At 36.3% G+C, this 22,035-nt stretch overlaps 1 protein-coding gene across 1 annotated transcript in view; it reads left to right on the plus strand.

The window, feature by feature from the left end:
* Positions 1-1,431: 1,431 nt before the first annotated feature.
* LOC121380478 (serine/threonine-protein kinase BRSK2-like) overlaps positions 1,432-22,035 on the plus strand; it is a 129,605-nt gene continuing 109,001 nt past the window's right edge. Inside the window, exon 1 of the mRNA XM_041509297.1 lies at positions 1,432-1,840. Within this exon, the coding sequence (XP_041365231.1) occupies positions 1,765-1,840 (76 nt within the window). The 5' untranslated portion in view covers positions 1,432-1,764. The remainder of the gene's footprint in view (positions 1,841-22,035) is intronic.

Genomic DNA, 22,035 nt, shown 5'->3' on the forward strand with positions numbered 1-22,035 from the left:
GCAATTTAGTAGAGTTATAGGTCTCCAGTTTTTAAGAAATTCCTTTGGTTTATTTACTTTCGGAATACATGTAATTATACAGGTCTAATTTTTGTACATTTGACATTTCTTTAATAGAATAGCTATAGTTGATGGCCCTGGTTATAAAATGTCCTAAATCAATCAAAAACATTTTGAAAAATTCAGTTGAGAAACCATCTGAGCCTGGACTTTTATAATTTTTCATGGTTTTAAGATATGACAGTATTTCTGAATATAAGTCAATTCGCCTTCTAATCTATTAGCTTCTTCATCAGTTAGTTTATTAAATTTTAAATTAGATATGTTTTCAGTTATATCATTATTACTTTGCCCAAGTGGCGCAGAATAAAGTTTTTCATAGAAATTTCTGGTTTCTTACAAAATGTCTTCCTAGACTTTGTAGATGTAACCTATCGGGCTATTTCTCACTCTAGCCAGTGCACCACAACTGGTACATCAAAGACCGTGGTATGTGCTATCCTGTCTATGGGATGGTGCATATAAAAGATCCCTTGCTGCCAATCGAAAAGAGTAGCTCATGAAGTGGCGACAGCGGGTTGCCTCCCTCAATATCTGTGTGGTCCTTAATCATAGGGGCCTATGTCCGACGCCATATAACCGTAAATAAATGAGTGCGTCGTTAAATAAAACATTTCCTTCTTGTAGATGTATAGACCCTCAAAACTCATGCTCCTCAGCTAGGCCTACATATCGTTCTGCTTTACCAAAATGAGAAAAACTTTAAATAATCTTAACACTGAGCAACATATCTTCCTGTTTTACAACCCCCCCCCCCCCCCACAAAAACAAACAAACAAACATACCCCAAAACCAAAACAACAACCACCCAAACAAACAACTTACATAAGTTGTAAATAAAATACTTAGAGCCTTTGAAAAAATATCAGCGTAAGCCACTACCAAGAAAGATGTGTTTTTTTAGAAAAATAAACTATAAAATGGGTCTAAAATAAATGTAAAAAAAACCCTTTAAAATGAGTTAAATTTTTAATTTTGTAGACTTTTAAGGTTGGTTTTTAAAAAAACAGAAATAAAACAAAATTAATAATAGACCCCCAAAAAACGCAACAACATCCCCCCCCCCCCCCACACACACACACACAAGCACGCACGGTTCCGAATTTCAATTTGGAAATTTTGCATTTGCTACATACCCGCAAAACATCAATAATGCTAAGACGATATTTAAAAAAATAAATATTTATTTACAATGATTGAACATTTCTTATTAATATATAATGTCAATCATCAATCATTTTATTGTTTTTATCAACAATTGATTAAACAGCCTATTATAAACCATAATCAACTCCCCTCTCGCTGTGCTAAGAACTGCCACCAGGTGTCTCTGGAAGTCACCTGCTTCTTGGATGATTCATGTGCCGGGAACATTTGGTGTTGGTTCGCACTGGCAGTGGATGGATGTATTATCATGTTCTTTGTTTCCTGGTTCGAAATTTCTCAACAAATGGCCAAAATAACAAATATAGTTGAAAAATAGTCATCGACAACATCGCATCTAAGATCGCTGGAGGCCAGGGTTGGCCGATTACATTCCTGAAAATAGCGACATCTCTACGCCGATTTCGCATTTTCGGGTCATGGCAGAGCGCATATTGATCTAGATGCAGCTGCGAGGAAACTGGGAGAGAAATATATGCGAACTGACAACAGCATGGATTTGTGATTTGTAGCTGGCTTTTGGTGGATTGTACAGTGATCATGTCCCATTCTCACAAGGAGGAACTGTACGTCGGACCGTATCGCCTGGAAAAAACTCTTGGCAAAGGCCAGACAGGTAAGCTACTGGAACTGTCAGAATCTGACAGATAAACAGCAGTTTTTCCCAAAGGAAAACGCTTCTATTTCGGTCAAGTTGGTGGTTTCCGATCGATCGTCCACTTGGCACATTAACTACTAATATTGTATCATATACATACATGGGCCTATTTTTTTAATAAATAAATAGAGGCCTGCCTACCACATTTTCTTAAAATTTTAAGTATTTGTTTTAAAGGTGTCTTTTTACAAATTACACATAATAGATCAATTTTTTCCCCTACCAGTGACCAAAATAAATTACATGAATACTATTTTTAAAGCTATTATTTTGCGTAGCTGAGGCCAGCTAGACTGAATCTCTCCCCTCCCCCCCCCCCCCCCCCCCTTTCAACTTAGCTAGCAGTGAACACCTTTCTCTGATTTGTGTTGACATACAGATACAGAAGTCTTATGAGAAGTATTGTTGAATGCAAAACCTACCCAACATTAACTGACCTACATATATCTACTGTAGGCCTACTACAAATGTCATATTTTAATAATTTAAGGTGGTAGATTGATAATGACTTGAACTCAGGTTTGTTAATTCATAGACTAGAGCCATGTGATTTAATACCAGTATTTATTACACACCAGTATAAGATATTACTCATGTCAGTCATAACAATTTAACTAGTTTAATATTGGCATGCGCTGACTGGCATGGTAGTTTTTTAAATTTGAATGACGTTGGTATTCGAATTATGTCACTTTGCATTTCACTGCAATACAATAAACTGGGTGCATGACATATCCTTTTTTCAGAAGAAGGAAGGAAATGTTTTTTTTAACGATGCACTCAACACATTTTATTTATGGTTATATGGTGTCCGACATATGGTTAAGTACCACACAGATATTGAAAGAGGAAAACCGCCGTTGCCACTTCATGGACTACTCTTTTCAATTAGCAGCAAGGATCTTTTATATGCACCATCCCACAGACAGGCTAGTACATACTACGGCCTTTGTTACACCAGTTGTGGAGCACTGGCTGGAACGAGAAATGGTCCACCGATGTGGATTGATCCTAGACAGACAGCGCATCAAGTAAACGCTTCACCACTGGGCTATGTCCCACCCATCTTCATAAATCAAGGCTAATATTCATTCCTCGTATTCAGCCTTGATACATGTAATCAAGATTACTGATATCCACTACTAGCGCCCTCTATTGGAAGAAAATTTGTAACACCGATTATGTCCCTTACACGATGACATCGCTGACCAATCACAGCATCGGTAACATGTGACAATCTTGAAAGCAATATCAAAAATTAACTGCCGGATGCTGATGCTGCCATCTTTGTTTACAATAACAAGGGAATCTATAAGGAGCGTTGCGATTCGTTGCAATCAGATCTCATTGCATCCAATGAAATTTAAGCATTTTGTGGCACGATTTCTTGACGACATGTATCAAGGCTGAATACGAGGAACGAATATTAGCCTTGATTTATGAAGATGCGTCCAACCCCCTTTTTTCAGAATGCTAGAAAACATTAAGTGCAAAATTGCTGTTGAAAATGTTTTATTCAGTGATTATTAACATATCTAACCATGTTTGTAAATAGTGTAATTTAAAAGTGTACCATTACGAAATATACGACAAGATAGGCCATTATATTTGGGCCTATTGTGTACGAAACCAAAACAATGTTGTGGCAAGCATCTATTATTGACCTGCTATTCTTTCTTTTTTTATGGCCCTATGTACAAAATGTCAGTGTCACATTTAGTCAATCCAATTCACTCTGCTCAATTTTTGCTGGTCCAATCAACGATTCAATCATTATTATGAATTTTAACACCTCATTAATTGACAATTAATGCAAGCTTCTCACCAAAATCTAAACTGTACATTGCTGACGTCTTGTTACTTACTATCTGCTTACTTCTGTGTTGTGGCTTGTTTGCAGACTTTGGTTTGTAATAAATAAAATACTAAACTAGCTTGCCTGTCATACCATTTTTATGAAATTCGTGAACAGTGTTGGCATCTGAATCGCTTTCGGTGTTTCGCTCGTCAGATACCAAAACTGTTCACTCATTTCATAATGATGGTAGAGCAGGCCAGCTCGTTTAGTATTCTATATGAATGTAGGAGGGATTTCACTGTCTATAACCTAGCCATGTTCAGCATATAAACAATTAGCCTAATTTCCAAGTAATCACCAGATTAGGAGCATGGGCTGGGGGGATTCGGAGGAACCTGCCCCACTGAGAGCCATGTGATTTATATCAGTACAGTATGTCTATAACCTAATTATGTTAAGCATTAATTAATTTTTTTAAAACCTTGTGATCACCAAATAAGGGGTGGGGTGGGGGGGATGTCAAGGGATTTTGATGAAAGCCCCATGCTGAGCTAAAACAATTTTTTACAGTACAATATTAGACCATCCATTGAAAATCTAGTTAAATAATTATATATATAATGAAATATATATAATACATATATATGAAAAGTTAAGTACTGCCATAGGTATCATATTGCAACACATCGGAATACGTATCGTATCGAGACGTCCCATATTGTTACAGCTCTAACATACATGTACATGTCATGTATTACAAGTTTGACTGGTTTGCTAGTTTGTCTGTTCACTTACATTGCATACACACGTATGTATGTTTATAATTCTTCAGACCACCTCGGAAGGTTTCGTCATATCTGTTTTATTTTTACAATTCAGACAATGTCGATTTTCATTATCCCCGGGATAAATGTGTCAGTCAGCAGAGATGTCCTAATTAGATTTCATTTTAAATATCCTAATTTTGTTTAGCTAATTGAAATTCTAATTTGGCGAAAGAATGCCTAATGCAATTTTCCAAACTGTTAATAATTTTTGTTGTTCAGCTTAAACCCTGTAATTCTGCTTTAATTAAATAAAAAAAAAAAAAAAAAATCAATTTATAGGAACATACCCAGTACATTTTTATTTTCAATTTTGAATGTTGCCATGAGACCAATTTATACATAATGTACAGTGTTCTAGCTGGATTAAACTTAAATGGAGGTGGCTGCGTGACCCCCCAACCCCCCCCCCCCCAAAAAAAAGATCCAAGAATGTGAAAGGGTGGCAGTAGAACATGAAAGGAGGCGACAAAACACAATAGCAGAGCAGCCTGCCCCAATTATATGGAACAGTGAGAACACATATCAGTCAACAAGATATAAAAGTTCTTCCTTTCACGAAGATGCAAACTGTATGACAACTACATTTAGAAGTTAGAGTGAACACATTAGTTGAAGACTTGACTGGAGTGGGAATTGAACATCAAACACATGGCTTAGTTAAATATAGGTCAGACTGCTGCCATTTCAGTGTTTAATAGTATTAATATTACTGATACTTCCACTCCTACTGCAGCAGGCCTCTGAGAATTGAGCTTCACAAAAGCCATTTGTGGCTTACTGTATACTAAAATGTTTCATGTAACATAATTTGTGATGAAGCTTTTATTTTACATTTTTGCAACTATTTTCCCCAATTATAAAATAAAAACGACCAATATTTACTAAACAAAGATTTTTTGTATACACTGAATTTTGTGTCATCATCAGGGCTCGAAATGGCGACCAGTGTCCTGTTTGAGTGAGTTAAATGAAAAATAATGACGTTAGTCGCCCAAATAATATTATCTTCTTTAGGGCTATAACTTATGAGCCACATTAAAATCTTGCTTGTGGTTCGCTTACCATAATTCGCCAACATGTATTATTTTGTTGGGCCACCAAATTTTTTGGCGAGTTTCGAACCCTGATCAAGATGTCAATGTGACGTCAGTGTTCTGAAAAGACAAGTTATCGATCGATAACATGCAGAAGTTCGAAAAATATATATCACATACAGTACCAAACCAAATAATCTTTATTGGTATCTACAGTTTTACAAAGAATATATTCCACAATATTCGACTTTGCAAACCCATAAGGATTACATGACAAACATGTGATCGAATCCAAAGCAATTGTTTATTATTGGACCGAAAACAGCAAAATTTGGCTTTTGGTGGTAAAGGAGGTTTGCAGGAAAATATTATAGAGATGTGACTATAGTCTCGCCGGAAATGAAAACTGGTCTGGCGGCTACCGATTTATCGGCACCAACACCCAACATTTATCGTATGACAGAATTGCAGATATGTGCCCGTCTTAATGTAATACACTGTTCTGTAATCTCTACTAAAATGTGTACAATGTTTGACATTATTCAAAGCCAAATTGAAAATAAGTTGGCTCATAATTAAATTTGCTATCAGCATGTTCATGATTTTCGTGGTATATTTTATTTGCGTACATATATGCTTATATAGGGTATGCAAAAACAAATGTATTAATTTTTGTATAGCTTGTCATGACCATGTACATGATGTAAACTTAATGTGTAAACAAAAAAATAAGTTGTGCAGAACTAGACATTCAATCATTCACAAAATATTTAGAGGTTTTTGTTACTGAAACAACTGTCTTACAGTTATACAGTGTGTAGTAGATCAGTGCATCTTACACTGCATAAGATGACCCCTTTACACGCACACACGCATATACACAATCATATGAAATTCTTTCACCAAATTAATATAAAATTCGCCAATTGTGTTTAAAATTCGCGATTGGCGAATTTGGAGAGTGGCAGAACTAGCCCTGTAAATATATGTAATAAAGTTCAATTACTTGTTTTTAAAAATTAATTTTGAAAAGTATCGTATACTGCAATTTAATAGACAGCTTTTTAGTGCTTTTATGTTACATGTAACATCAATTTAGTTTTTTTGGGGAATGTTACTTTAATATTAAATAGTCATATTTAGTAAATGTTTGGTACATATATAGGTTAATATTTGTTACACAAGTTGGCATCTCATACAAGCTTTACTATTTGTTAAGTAGGTGAGTAGAAGCACATGACATGGCATGTTGAACCAGTGTTCACGTTGCAGTGGAGATCTTGCTCTCAGCACGCCTACAGACAATCTACCTCGCCTCTCGTAGCAGGTATAACAGTTAATCAATAAAAATTGATTTTTTTTCCCTGCCTGCCTCCAATAAGTCTTAAGTTAACTTCAGGAGGCAGAGAAGTATATCAGCTACTCAGCACACTGTTACCAAAAACTGTGTCAGTTAAAAAACAGAAACTAAATTACTTTTCAGCATTCTTTTACCTGGGATTTCTGGTGCATTTTTTTTTAATGTCATGAATGAGAGTACTGTTAGTGTTGTATGGAATTCCAGATTTTTGTGCTACACGAACATTCTTCCTCTCTTTATTATTATTATTTTTTTTTATGGAAAGTTCACAGTAGTACTTTTAAAAAGCCTGCAAAGTGGAGACTTTTTGTTTTATAAGTGTAATTTCCATCCATATATATGGATTGAATTAAAATGATTTATTAATTTTTGAATAACTTCATTGGTGCTTTTTATGAGTTAATAATATGGAATGACCTTGACATATCTTGTCTCTATAATTTTATTAAAAATAATCTACATATATTTAAATAATAATGTGCTTTTTATCAGTCAAGTATGAATTTTAACTGAGAATTAGAGCTAGTGCTTGCACCTACAATCAAAAACCTGAATTGAATTGAATATACTTAACAATACTCTAGCATGAAATCACAGGCTATTAGGTGTCAATCAGTGGTAACAAACTTGGATGACACTGTTCTCGTTCCCAGTTTATTGTTACACTGCAATCGAAATCACGGAATTCATGAAATTCGCAATCAAACGGAATCGGCAAAATGATTTACTGCATCTAATTTTGTGTAATACTGACATGAATTAATATTTAGCAGTAATCTATAAGTGTTTCTGACATTACTAATGATAAACCTACCTGTATCAATTTTCTGCAAATGTGGAATCAATATCTCAAATAAAATTTGAAGGGAGGAAACATCTAACAAAAACAATAGCGACTTAGAGGTTCCCAGTCTATTACTAGGCCACTATTGCTCCAGTGTAGCATTAGACTGGGTATGAGTTGAGGGAGATAGTTACGATATAGCATTAGACTGGGTATGAGCTCGAAAATACTGTTACTTAACTTCACCAGTAAATGATGACTTTTATTGTTTCAGTGAAAGAAACAACAACACAGGATTAAAAAAAAAAAAAAAATTTTTATGGTATCCTGGTGTGATACTGGGTTCTTGAAGTCTGGTATCTAAAATTAAATTCTGGTATCCCCAGGATATCGGAATACTGTTAATCTCGAACACTGAACAGTTACCGTTAAGTAATTTGACAGTATTTTTAGCAGCCTCTGTTGTGTCCCATATCAGTATCCATTTGCATGTTTAATATACACAATAAAAGTTATGTTATTTGAGCAATTGATGAAAACATTTTACTTTTAATGTTTCAGCAATCTCTGACTGAAAAAACCCTTATATGGCGCCAAATTTATCACATGATCAGAACGGTCATTCTGTCTTTTGTGTTCACTGACTTTCTTCTAATATTTTTACCTCATTAATGCAGATTTAATTCGTCATAACTGATAATTTTTATTTACTATCATTTGTTTATTTAGTAATTCCTAATAAAATATTAGAAACTTGTTATTTTGTTAGGGATATCACTGCTTACACAAACGACGAAAGTGGTAGTGTTTCATCATTAAAATAATTTCTCTTGGGTGCCAAAATAATATATACACCACCTTTACAAAAATGAAACTACTTTTATCGGCTAGTGATATGAATGTGATCAATTCATTTGAAGAAGATCGAAATAAAAAGAAAAACAAATTGTTATCCCACATTAGGGGATCACTTAAAACAAATCTGTATTATTTTTCAGATAATACATGTATTGAAATCTTTATTGAAATGATAATATTAAAAATTTGAATGGTTCACTAAAACGAATGCTGGTGAATGTCAGACAATATCTCAATGTAAAAGATGAGTCTGCTTATAAATACAATGTGCCACCTTTTGTGTACCAGATACCTAGTTACAAAATAAGCGGTAGGTTTTTCCACAAAGTCTTTTTTGTTTGGGGGGGGGGAGGGGGGGGGGAAGTGGATGGAGGTCACACAGCACTCCCTTTCAATTTTTACCCAGCGAGAACACTGTGTTGTGTTCCCTGTCACGGCTTTACATCTCACTAATTTGGGCACAACAGGATTTTGTCAGTTCTGAGCACACTAAGGTCCTTTTAGTGAAGTGATGTTAATAATATTTAGCTACATAGTAAAGAGTTGTATATTTCAGAAATGCATTTCAAGTTATTTTACCGGTACGCTAAATACAGCTTAGCATTCCATTGATTTTGAGGTGAAATGTTTTGAGGTTAGAATGTTTGCAGGGTTTCTGCCAGAGGGTAAACTGGGTATGGCACCATACTCAAAGGTTTTTGCTGATTTTTTTGTTTTAATTAACTTTTTGACAAAATTAATGACTCTTATCATTAATGTATGATTTTCTTAACCCTAACCCTAAACCTAACCCATTTTCTTTCTGGGGGACAGCGGATGCATATACAGCACACACATTTGTAATTGTAACCATACCCAAAAATTTCTTTCTGGCAGAAACCCTGGTTTGTACTTAATTTGGGCACACCCTTTACTGCCTCAGTTTTGATGCAATCTACAGTCCTGCCTGTTTGTACCTGAGGAGGAATGAAGTTTAAGTACTATAAGAGTTGTATTTAAAAAAATTAAAATTTATACTGTAATTTTTTTACAACTACTAGAACATTTCCAACTAAATTTTTGTGGGAAGCTTCCTTGACCCATGAAGAAACCAAATCATGAATTTGGTCATTCTGACCCACCCACTCCCCTTTCACCCAGAAAAATGGATATGGTGCTTTTCATAAGTGTGGTAGGTGGGGTCAGCAATTTACCCACATGATCGTTTACACCCATGAGCCTCTTGTTGGTATAACGAATCAAAAATAATAATCAACACATAATTATTAAGATTAAAATTATTAAAAACTGTGATGGAACTTAATCATGACTGAAAATGCATCTCTGAGCACATAACAAGGTATTGAAATGTTCTACTGATTACCCTAACCAGTACCCTTTTCACTCGACCCACACAAAAACGTATGTAAACACTAAATATTCACCATTGGGTCTTTTTCTACACCATGAATAATGACCGCCTATAATTAAATTTTCACCTGCTATTTTTATTCTTAAAGGTGCCAGTGAAAATGGATACTAAGTTTAGTTAATCTACAAACCTGTAACACACATTTGGATAAGGTTATAACAGAGAGAAGCTAACATCTGTGATGGTTAAACAGGGAAATACCGTCTAAAATTAACTAGAGCTTGTCTTGATGGTATGTGAACAAAACAGCCCCAGGATAAAATGGTCCTGAACATGTTAGACAAAATGGCCAAAGGAAATAGACAAAATGGCCAAAGGAAATAGTTATCAGCCCATCAAATCTGAATGTATAGGTACCATAACACTAAATTAATTCCCATTACTAATAATGTTAACAGATATAAGCAATATATCACAGGCAGTCCAAAAATATGTATTAAAACAATGGTATCACTGGTAACAATTTATTACAAAATGTTTTATAAATTAAACTATCACAATAACATTTTATTATGGTACACTAAGTTACCACATAAATAATAATAATAATAAAAACATACACACGCAACCGCTCATTATAAAAACATTTTGCCTATAGCAGTGAATGACTTAAAATTCACCCTCTACCCCCCCCATTTGTAGTAAATAATAAAACTTTTATCTCATAACTTTAACTCTACCCTGGGTCAGGTCACTGGTCATACCAGAGACTGGACCCAGAGTGGACATGCCTGAACTCAGAGTTCAACAAATCCGCTAGCCCGACGCCCGTGGCTAGTGGTTTTTAAGTTTGGGCTAGTGGTTTCCCCCCTCCTCTCGTTATCGCTCGATTATGGGGTTTTTCTTTTCTTCTTTTTTTCTCGGCTGAAATTTCGTTTAATAAATTTGATTGTGACGTTTGTCATTGAATAATATCAACAACGCAATCAGTATATAATAATAATCCACTTGAACTAGGTCTGCAAACTGCAGTAACATGCTATCTCTACATCGTCACAGTTAAGCATGCATTGTTTACTTTTCCCTTTCAAGTTTCTGGCACAGGAAATAAGTCTAATGACATGCGTGTTTTGATTGGTTGGACACGTCACATGGTAGTTAATCTCGCACATATGTTTTAGGCTAAGAACTTGGAAATTACAAATCGCGACGATAGGTTAATCTCAATCAAGTAAACCCCAGCCATGCTTTGAATTTCAGTGTTTGTTTTATTTATCTATTGTTTTCTAATTTAACACTTTGCTGACATGTGGTTATCGGCAATCAGGAAAACAATTTACTTTAATGGTAACCGCATATGCAATGACTCGGCTTGGCCTATTACGTGTAGCGGTTTGGATAATATGTCACAGCTGTCGATACAAGATAATATCTTTTTTGTTCATCAATTAACAACGGATTAGATGTCGCCGTTATAGTCTTTTGATATCGGTCTGACATGGGATAATGCCCTGTATTTGAGCAATTGGCATCACCATTCCTGGCGACATAAATAGTAGGCCCTAAATATATAACCAACTACCAAATACACTGAACCATCTATTACCATGTGTCACACTGTCGTACCCACATTTAAATTTAATTAGTTTGATAGTGGGTTTAGATACCAACCATGAGTTTGTTCAATTATTTTTCCCCGTGGGGAGGGCAAAAGCGAAAACGGGACAATGACGATGGATCACATTTGACAAAAGACCAAACGTACGACAAGACAAAAAACTGAAAGTTACAACATGATTTAAGTGTTTGTTTTATTTTACTGTTATACTCGTAAATGTGTAATGTTACAAAAATTATATAAAAATCCAGTTATAATTGTGGAGGAATTTGGGCTAGTGCTTTATTTTGGTGGGCTAGTGGTTTTCACAAACCCACTAGCCCTGTGGCTAGTGACTTTTCAAAATATTTGTCATACTCTGCTGAACTTAATGGATGTGGACATGGAAAAACATTTTGGAATTGGATATGTGTTAACAATTATGTGTTATCAAAAATAACAAATGATGTTCTCACCATCAGGGCTGTAAGAATGTCATTTCTTACATGCAGCTTTTGCTCATTATATACGTTTTAAAACAACTCGTTGTGAGATAAATGGTATCTAACGGCTGCTCATGTAGTATTCTCTATATATCTAGGGCCATCGTGACTCTTTTTTTAAGAGCTGTTATGACTTTTTCACTTTGGCCGTTTTGACTTTTTTTACTTTGGCTGTTTTGACTTTAACATTTTGGCCATTTTGACTTTTTAGGGCCATTTTGACCAATTATTGTTAGGGCCGTTTTGTACTGTACAAAATAACCATGTTTTGACAACATGTATGTTACACACCATTAGACAAAGTTTAAAATGCGCTATGGTGTCATTAAACAAATATTCCTTTCAGACCTAAGTAACATGCATGTGATAATTATATATAAGTAACTGAACCACAAGTAAATTTGAGTAATTTATGTAGTTTGATAGTTAACCAAGAACATAATTTCACAAATCTTCTTGTACATATCTATACTTGAAATTGTTTGTTTTGCAGAAAGTTGTTAAATCACTTAGTATTTAGATATACATGTGTACTTTTATTCTCAAGAATAACATATTTGTCAGAGAATTCAGAACATAAACAAATTGCTCAAGAATAACATATTTGTTGGAAAATTCAGAACATAAACAAATTGTTAAAGAAGTGTTTACTGTAATATTAGAGTGAGAGGTCATAACAAATCATGATGTAATTGGAGTCATTGTGTTTTTGTAAGCTCTCTCATGTTGTGTCTCCAGTTGGAAAGTTCTGGAAGCTGATGCATTAAACATCAAGATCAATACCTTGTATGAATGAAAACGGCATTGTTGGGTCGAAGGCTGTAAAAATTCTCCTGTTGAGCAGTGGCTCTTTGTTTTGTCTATTGATTTCAGAAACAAAGATTATCCATACAGTCATACATAAACCATCTGGTGAAGCCTTTTTGTATTCCCTCAACTGTAGCCAATGTCCTGCTCAAGATGCACTAGTTAAAAAAAGATCTTTTGAACAGCAATAACATGTTATGGTGTGCATTCTTGTTACAAGTCTTCAAAGGCTGCAAATTAGTAGAGGTGTGACAAATATAAAGTGGTGAATGTGATATATATATTTATCAGCACTAGTTGATAAAAGTATAAAAATCCTTGGCAAGCCTCAGATTTCATACTTTTATCTATGCTATCACAATATACTCGGTAAGTATTATCTGTATATAACAAATATGGGTTTCCTAAGACTAATGATAGCAGTAGTCAATATGGATCATCATCATGAATGTACTAATGACTTAGAAAACAAACAAAGCCAGGCTTTCATATTTTTTGCTAACGTTATATACAAACAAAATCAGAATAGTAGAACTATATATATCTTGTGTATAATCCCATTTATTCTATAACGTACCTATGATATCCATGTCATAAATCCCATGTGATAATTTAGTGCATTAACCCAGTTAGGGGCGGGACATTGCCCAGTGGTAAAGCATTCAATTGGTGCACGGTCAGTCTAGGATCGATCCCCGTCGGTAGACACACTGGGCTATTTCTCGTTCTAGCCAGTCTTCCACAACTGGTGTAACAAAGGACCATGGTATGTATTATCCTGTCTGTGGGATGGTGCATATGCAAGATACCTTGCTGCTAATTGAAAAGAATAGCCCACGAAGTGGCGACAGTGGGTTTACTCTTTCAATATCTGTGCGGTCCGTAACCATATGTCAGACGCCATATAACCGTAAATAAAATGTGTTGAGTGTGTTGTTAAATAAAACATTTCCTTCCTTAACCCAGTTAATAATGGTATGCAAATTTGCAAGGTCTCTAGGTAATTTGTTGCTGTGGATGGGTCATTTGCTTACAAGCCAACAAGACTTGTATACCTGAGCGCAATGTTTTCAAAGAGTTAATTAATATGCATGACATCAAACTAATTTGTGCAAATCGTGATGACATCATATTAATGATGGCGGTGACTTCAGTAATGTGATTTACAAAAAATTGAATTAAAATTTTATTTTAGAAGTGTTATAAGATAAATAGAATTCGCTACTCGTGTTTTTTAATATGTAAAATACCAACCTCGTCGTCGGTATTAGTCTCGGCAGAGCCGTGACAAATACAGATTAACATAGACTCCATTGATATTTTCCATATTAAAAAATACTTGTGGCGAATCCTCTCTATATATAAAAACACTGTAGCCAGCCATCATCAACTGTTTTGATCTGATACAAAAGTGTCATCTCTAGGTTAGAAACATTTGTACATCTGTGTGTGATTTGGACTTGAGATTGTAACCAACATATATAAAAAAAAAATGGCACTGAACTAGATCTGGGCGGTATTGAAATTTGAGGTTCAGTAACAATATTGGTATTTTTGGGGTGATTTACCTCGGTATCAGTACGGTATTCAGTATTGACACATTACCAATACCGATATTGAGTGGTATTTTTGGTATATTCTGCTTCAAATGCATGCCTTAGTTAAGGTTCACCTGCTAATTTTATCTAAATAAAATTAAATTCCATACACAAGGCTCTCGTCTGATTTATACCCAACCTATTTTGCCTTTGTTAGTTCTTTACTAAATGGCGAGAAACATTTTTTATATTTAAATCTTGGTATTTTAAAAGTTGCTCTGTATGGTAAATCAGTATTGACCTAATACCGATACTGAACTATATATACTATATAACGCCCAGCTCTACACTGATAAATCCTGTCTTAAATACCTTCTGTCTGGAGAAAGTTTCACAAATATGAATGTGAAAAGTGAAATTGTTTTCCATTTCTTCACATTTCTAGCAGCTCTAATAAGATTCTTTTAACTAAATCCAGGGCTAACTCATATGCAGACACCGCCAGTTGTGGATTTTAAAAACAATAGGTACAGTTTATTTTAATTTGACAAAATAATTTCATGTGATGGTTGATATTTTGGTACTAAATAAATGGGGTTTTGCAATCTTCGAAGTTTAATAAATAATTTAGCAAACTTTTCTACTTACTTAAAGCTACTCCACCCACCAATGAAAACCCCCAATGTGATTTCAATGCAAATAATTCTTCCTACTAGTAGGTGCACATTAGGTTGATCCTATTTGAATAGGCTACACTTGTTTTAAGTTGTAAAAGTAAAGTTTGTTTTATTTAACGACGCCACAAGAGCACTTTTTTTTTTTTTTATCTTATCATTGGCTATTGGACGTCAAACATACATGTATGGTCATTCTGACACTGTTTTTTTTAGAGAAAACCCGCTGTCGCCACATAGGCTACTCTTTTATGACAGGCAGCAAGGAATCTTTTATTTGCATTTCCCACAGGCAAGATAGCACAAACCATGGCCTTTGTTGAACCAGTTATGGATCACTGGTCGGTGCAAGTGGTTTACACCTACCCATTGAGCCTTGCGGAGCACTCACTCAGGGTTTGTTTTAAGTTGTGTTCATCCGCATACATATAGGATCAGACAAATGCATACCTGATAAACACATTCATTTCCTGTGTCTTGTCTAATGGTATACTTGGGCTGAAAACAATAAGAATCAGGTAATCATTATTTTGTCACCAGTTTAAAGGAAAATTAATTCTACCCAAATGTGAAATGATTTTTACGTGACATTCAACACCAGGGTTCCCGTTCCAGCCAGTCTTCCACAACTGGTGTAGCAAAGGCTGTGGTATGTACTATCCTGACTGTTGGATGGTGTATATAAAAGATCCCTTTCAGTGTTTGAGATTAATTTTTTTGGGCAGTATCCCAGTTGGATACTAACATTTCAAAATCTGGTATCCCACCTGAGAATTTAGTATTATATGGTATCCCGGTGGGATACTGGGTTCTTGAAGTCTGGTATCCAAAATTAAATTCTGGTATCCCTGGGATATCGGGATACCGTTAATCTCGAACACTGCCTTTCTGCTAATAGAAAAGAGTAGCCCACGAATTGGCGACAGTGGGTTCCCTCTCGCAATATCTGTGTGGTCCTGAACTAGATGGCTGATGCCATATAACTGTAAATAAAATGTGTTGAGTGCGTCGTTAAATAAAACATTTTCTTCCTTCCTTCGATATCAGGGTCACTGTATAATTGAATATTGTTTGAAGAACAGGTGAAAAAAAGTGGGAAAAACATTGTGCATGTATGTACAATGTATGTACTAATCTAGAAAAAACCTTCAGGCTATTGATAAGTGACTTTGAACTGTTAATGAAGAAAACTTATGAACAATTATTTTTTTAAGAAACAGCTCCTCTTGAAAAAATTTAACCACCCCCCCCCCCCCCCCCCCCCCCCCCCCCCGTTATCATTCAGTTAAAAATTATTGTGTTTTGATGTCAGTCTCATTGTAGGCTTATGAAAATTATGAAAATGGTTGTTAAGATAATGTGTTGCTAAGTTCATCTGCGGTAATTTTGTTTAACAGATATTTCATTTGCGCGCACAATTTCATTTTCATTTACTACTGGATTACTTATTTGGATAACATTTTATTTAATCCTGCAATCTCAAGAAGCATTTGGAATTGATCTCACAGGTTACATTTCTTCCACATTGGCCATAATGGTTAATACACTGACCATACTGATTAATCTCTAATGTTGTTGTACATAAAAATACAGTGCTCATATAACCATTCACACTAAACAAATGATTAGACATGTAGTGAGAGTCACGTTAGACACTAGAAAGACAACACACTAGTAAGCTAAAAGAGGAAGGTATATGGCAGATGTGACCTTTGATCTTCCATGGTAAGCACTTGTTAAGAGGATCAATACTGATCAGCTATAGCTAAAGCTTGTGGCATTTGTACCAGCCACTGTGACAAACAATGGACAACATAGCACAATGATGAATATTGGTAATTTTATGAATGGAGTTTGGAGCAATTTGACGATAAAACCATGCAGAGGTATTTATTCTCTTAAATAAGAACCAATTGTGTAACGAGATAAGAGATAGGTGACATTAAAAGTAGTGAAAAGGACATTGCAGCAAATTTTAAACTACATGTATGACTGCTTGGGGTCTAATATATGGTTATTTTGAACCTTTGTCCAAAGAATGCATCTATAGACTACTCAAACTGAAATATAGCAAGTGATATTTTATATATTCCATAGATGGGACATAACATACCATGACCTTTGATGTGCCAGTTTTGGGCACTGGTCAGGGTTTCTACCAGAGGGTACTGAGGGTAAAATGATGTACCCTAAAATCTTGAAAATTAATGGATACATTTTTTGTATAATTAAAAAAAAAATTATTATAAGAGAACGGCTGTTTATAATTTGTCGAAGTACACAAAAAGTACTGTTCATTTTCAAAAGAATTTATCTCCATAACTACTTAGTAGGGACATTTATGAACTGTTTTGTTTTTATTATTTACCCTCAAATTATTTTCTGGCAGATAGGCTACTGGTTAGGATGGGGAAACCCATGTCTACTGAGGGAACTTGATTTGAACATATGATAATGGTTAGATTGGTTAATGGTTACTGGGAGATGTGTAGGGTCCAGAACAGATGACAATGATTAGATTGGTTAATGGTTACTGGGAGATAGTGTAGGGTCCAGAACAGATGACAATGGTTAGATTGTTTAATGGTTACTGGGGGATAGTGTAGGGTCCAGAACAGATGACAATGGTTAGATTGGTTAATGGTTACTGGGAGATAGTGTTGAGTCCAGAACAGATGACAATGATTAGACTGGCTAATGGTTACTGGGAGATAGTGTAGGGTCCAGAACAGATGATAATGGTTAGACTGGCTAATGGTTACTAGGGTCCAGAACAGAAAGTGATGGTTAGTTGTTAATGGCTACTGGGAGATAATGTAGGGTCCAGAACAGAAAATGATGGTTAGTTGTTAATGGCTACTGAGAGATAGTGTAGGGTCCAGAAAAGAAAATGATGGTTTGTTGTTAATGGCTACTGGGAGATGTGCTGACCATGCATGCTTCAGCAGATCTATGGATTGGATTCAGTACTAACTCCGATTCACAGAGCCATGCAGGAACACTTCACTGTCTGAAAATAAACACCAATGCTATCACAGAGCCATGGGGAAACACTTCACTGTCTGAAAATAAACACCAATGCTATCACAGAGCCATGGGGAAACACTTCACTGTCTGAAAATAAACACCAATGCTATCACAGAGCCATGCAGGAACACTTCACTGTCTGAAAATAAACACCAATGCTATCACAGAGCCATGGGGAAACACTTCACTGTCTGAAAATAAACACCAATGCTATCACAGAGCCATGGGGAAACACTTCACTGTCTGAAAATAAACACCAATGCTATCACAGAGCCATGGGGGAAACACTTCACTGTCTGAAAATAAACACCAATGCTATCACAGAGCCATGCAGGAACACTTCACTGTCTGAAAATAAACACCAATGCTATCACAGAGCCATGGGGGAACACTTCACTGTCTGAAAATAAACACCAATGCTATCACAGAGCCATGGGGAAACACTTCACTGTCTGAAAATAAACACCAATGCTATCACAGAGCCATGGGGAAACACTTCACTGTCTGAAAATAAACACCAATGCTATCACAGAGCCATGGGGAAACACTTCACTGTCTGAAAATAAACACCAATGCTATCACAGAGCCATGGGGAAACACTTCACTGTCTGAAAATAAACACCAATGCTATCACAGAGCCATGGGGAAACACTTCACTGTCTGAAAATAAACACCAATGCTATCACAGAGCCATGGGGAAACACTTCACTGTCTGAAAATAAACACCAATGCTATCACAGAGCCATGGGGAAACACTTCACTGTCTGAAAATAAACACCAACGCTATCACAGAGCCATGGGGAAACACTTCACTGTCTGAAAATAAACACCAATGCTATCACAGAGCCATGGGGAAACACTTCACTGTCTGAAAATAAACACCAATGCTATCACAGAGCCATGGGGAAACACTTCACTGTCTGAAAATAAACACCAATGCTATCACAGAGCCATGGGGAAACACTTCACTGTCTGAAAATAAACACCAATGCTATCACAGAGCCATGGGGAAACACTTCACTGTCTGAAAATAAACACCAATGCTATCACAGAGCCATGGGGAAACACTTCACTGTCTGAAAATAAACACCAATGCTATCACAGAGCCATGCAGGAACACTTCACTGTCTGAAAATAAACACCAATGCTATCACAGAGCCATGGGGAAACACTTCACTGTCTGAAAATAAACACCAATGCTATCACAGAGCCATGGGGAAACACTTCACTGTCTGAAAATAAACACCAATGCTATCACAGAGCCATGGGGAAACACTTCACTGTCTGAAAATAAACACCAATGCTATCACAGAGCCATGTGGGAACACTTCACTGTCTGAAAATAAACACCAATGCTATCACAGAGCCATGGGGAAACACTTCACTGTCTGAAAATAAACACCAATGCTATCACAGAGCCATGGGGGAACACTTCACTGTCTGAAAATAAACACCAATGCTATCACAGAGCCATGTGGGAACACTTCACTGTCTGAAAATAAACACCAATGCTATCACAGAGCCATGTAGAGCCATTCACTGTCTGAAAATAAACACCAATGCTATCTATCACAGAGCCATGTCTGGAAACACTTCACTGTCTGAAAATAAACACCAATGCTATCACAGAGCCATGGGGGAACACTTCACTGTCTGAGAGCCACCAACGCTATCACAGAGCCATGGGGAAACTTCACTGTCTGAAAATAAACACCAATGCTATCACAGAGCCATGGGGAAACACTTCACTGTCTGAAAATAAACACCAATGCTATCACAGAGCCATGGGGAACACTTCACACTGAAAATAAACACCAATGCTATCACAGAGCCATGTAATAAGCTTCACTGTCTGAAAATAAACACCAATGCTATCACAGAGCCATGGGGAAACACTTCACTGTCTGAAAATAAACACCAATGCACACAATGCTACTGTCACAATAAACACCAATGCTATCACAGAGCCATGCAGGAACACTTCACTGTCTGAAAATAAACACCAATGCTATCACAGAGCCATGGGGAAACACTTCACTGTCTGAAAATAAACACCAATGCTATCACAGAGCCATGCAGGAACACTTCACTGTCTGAAAATAAACACCAATGCTATCACAGAGCCATGGGGAAACACTTCACTGTCTGAAAATGAACACCAATGCTATCAGGGCCATGGGGGAACACTTCACAGTCTGAAAATAAACACCAACGCTATCACAGAGCCATGGGGGAAACACTTCACTGTCTGAAAATAAACACCAACGCTATCACAGAGCCATGGGTCTGAAACACTTCACTGTCTGAAAATAAAAACACACCAATGCTATCACAGAGCCATGGGGAAACACTTCACTGTCTGAAAATAAACCAAATGCTATCACAGAGCCATGGGGAAACACTTCACTGTCTGAAAATAAACACCAATGCTATCACAGAGCCATGTGGGAAACACTTCACTGTCTGAAAATAAACACCAATGCTATCACAGAGCCATGTTCACTGTCTGAAAATAAACACCAACGCTATCACAGAGCCATGTGAAACACTCACTGTCTGAAAATAAACACCAATGCTATCACAGAGCCATGGGGGAAACACTTCACTGTCTGAAAATAAACACCAATGCTATCACAGAGCCATGCAGGTCTGAAACACTTCACAGTCTGAAAATAAACACCAATAAACACCAATCTATCACCGAGCCATGGGGAAACACTTCACTGTCTGAAAATAAACACCAATGCTATCACAGAGCCATGGGGAACACTTCACTGTCTGAAAATAAACACCAATGCTATCACAGAGCCATGTGGGAAAACTTCACTGTCTGAAAATAAACACCAACGCTATCACCGAGCCATGGGGAAACACTTCACTGTCTGAAAATAAACACCAATGCTATCACAGAGCCATGCAGGAACACTTCACTGTCTGAAAATAAACACCAATGCTATCACAGAGCCATGTGGGAAAACTTCACTGTCTGAAAATAAACACCAACGCTATCACAGAGCCATGTGGGAAACACTTCACTGTCTGAAAATAAACACCAACGCTATCACAGAGCCATGTGGGAAAACTTCACTGTCTGAAAATAAACACCAATGCTATCACAGAGCCATGTGGGAAAACTTCACTGTCTGAAAATAAACACCAATGCTATCACAGAGCCATGGTGAAACACTTCACTGTCTGAAAATAAACACCAATGCTATCACAGAGCCATGGGGAAACACTTCACTGTCTGAAAATAAACACCAATGCTATCACCGAGCCATGTGGGAAACACTTCACTGTCTGAAAATAAACACCAATGCTATCACAGAGCCATGTGGGAAACACTTCACTGTCTGAAAATAAACACCAATGCTATCACCGAGCCATGTGGGAAACACTTCACTGTCTGAAAATAAACACCAATGCTATCACAGAGCCATGTGGGAAACACTTCACTGTCTGAAAATAAACACCAATGCTATCACCGAGCCATGTGGGAAACACTTCATGTAGCTTCACAGTCTGAAAATACAATATAGAGCCAATAAAGTAACACAGACACAAAACCCCAGAACCTAAAAACCCCGTTAAATTATTAACAGTAGCTCTACACCACTGAAATGTCCAAATTAATAGTACCCTAAACTCGTGTTCTACTTACATAAGGATTGTCTTCAATTTCTTGCAGTGCTTTGATCTCCCTAAAAAACATAAATAAATAATAAAAAACAGAAATATTTTATTTTCAGTTCTCATGGGTGTCATCAGATTTGTTTTTTAAAGGTGTTTTTCATGATGATCTAGTACTTTTATGATTAATTTTATTTTTTTCAAACAACAAGCAAACAAAAAACAAGTCCAAAAGGGGTCTGTTTGTAGCCCCGAAACCTCCTCACTGATGACGTGCCATCCCTATTTACCTATGGAAGCTTGCCACCTCCAACGACTTCAGCATTCTTTCCTACTAACCAGCCAGTGCACCACGACTGGTATAT

Source organism: Gigantopelta aegis, chromosome 9 (genome assembly GCF_016097555.1).
Source record: "Gigantopelta aegis isolate Gae_Host chromosome 9, Gae_host_genome, whole genome shotgun sequence".
Lineage (NCBI taxonomy): Eukaryota > Metazoa > Mollusca > Gastropoda > Neomphalida > Peltospiridae > Gigantopelta > Gigantopelta aegis.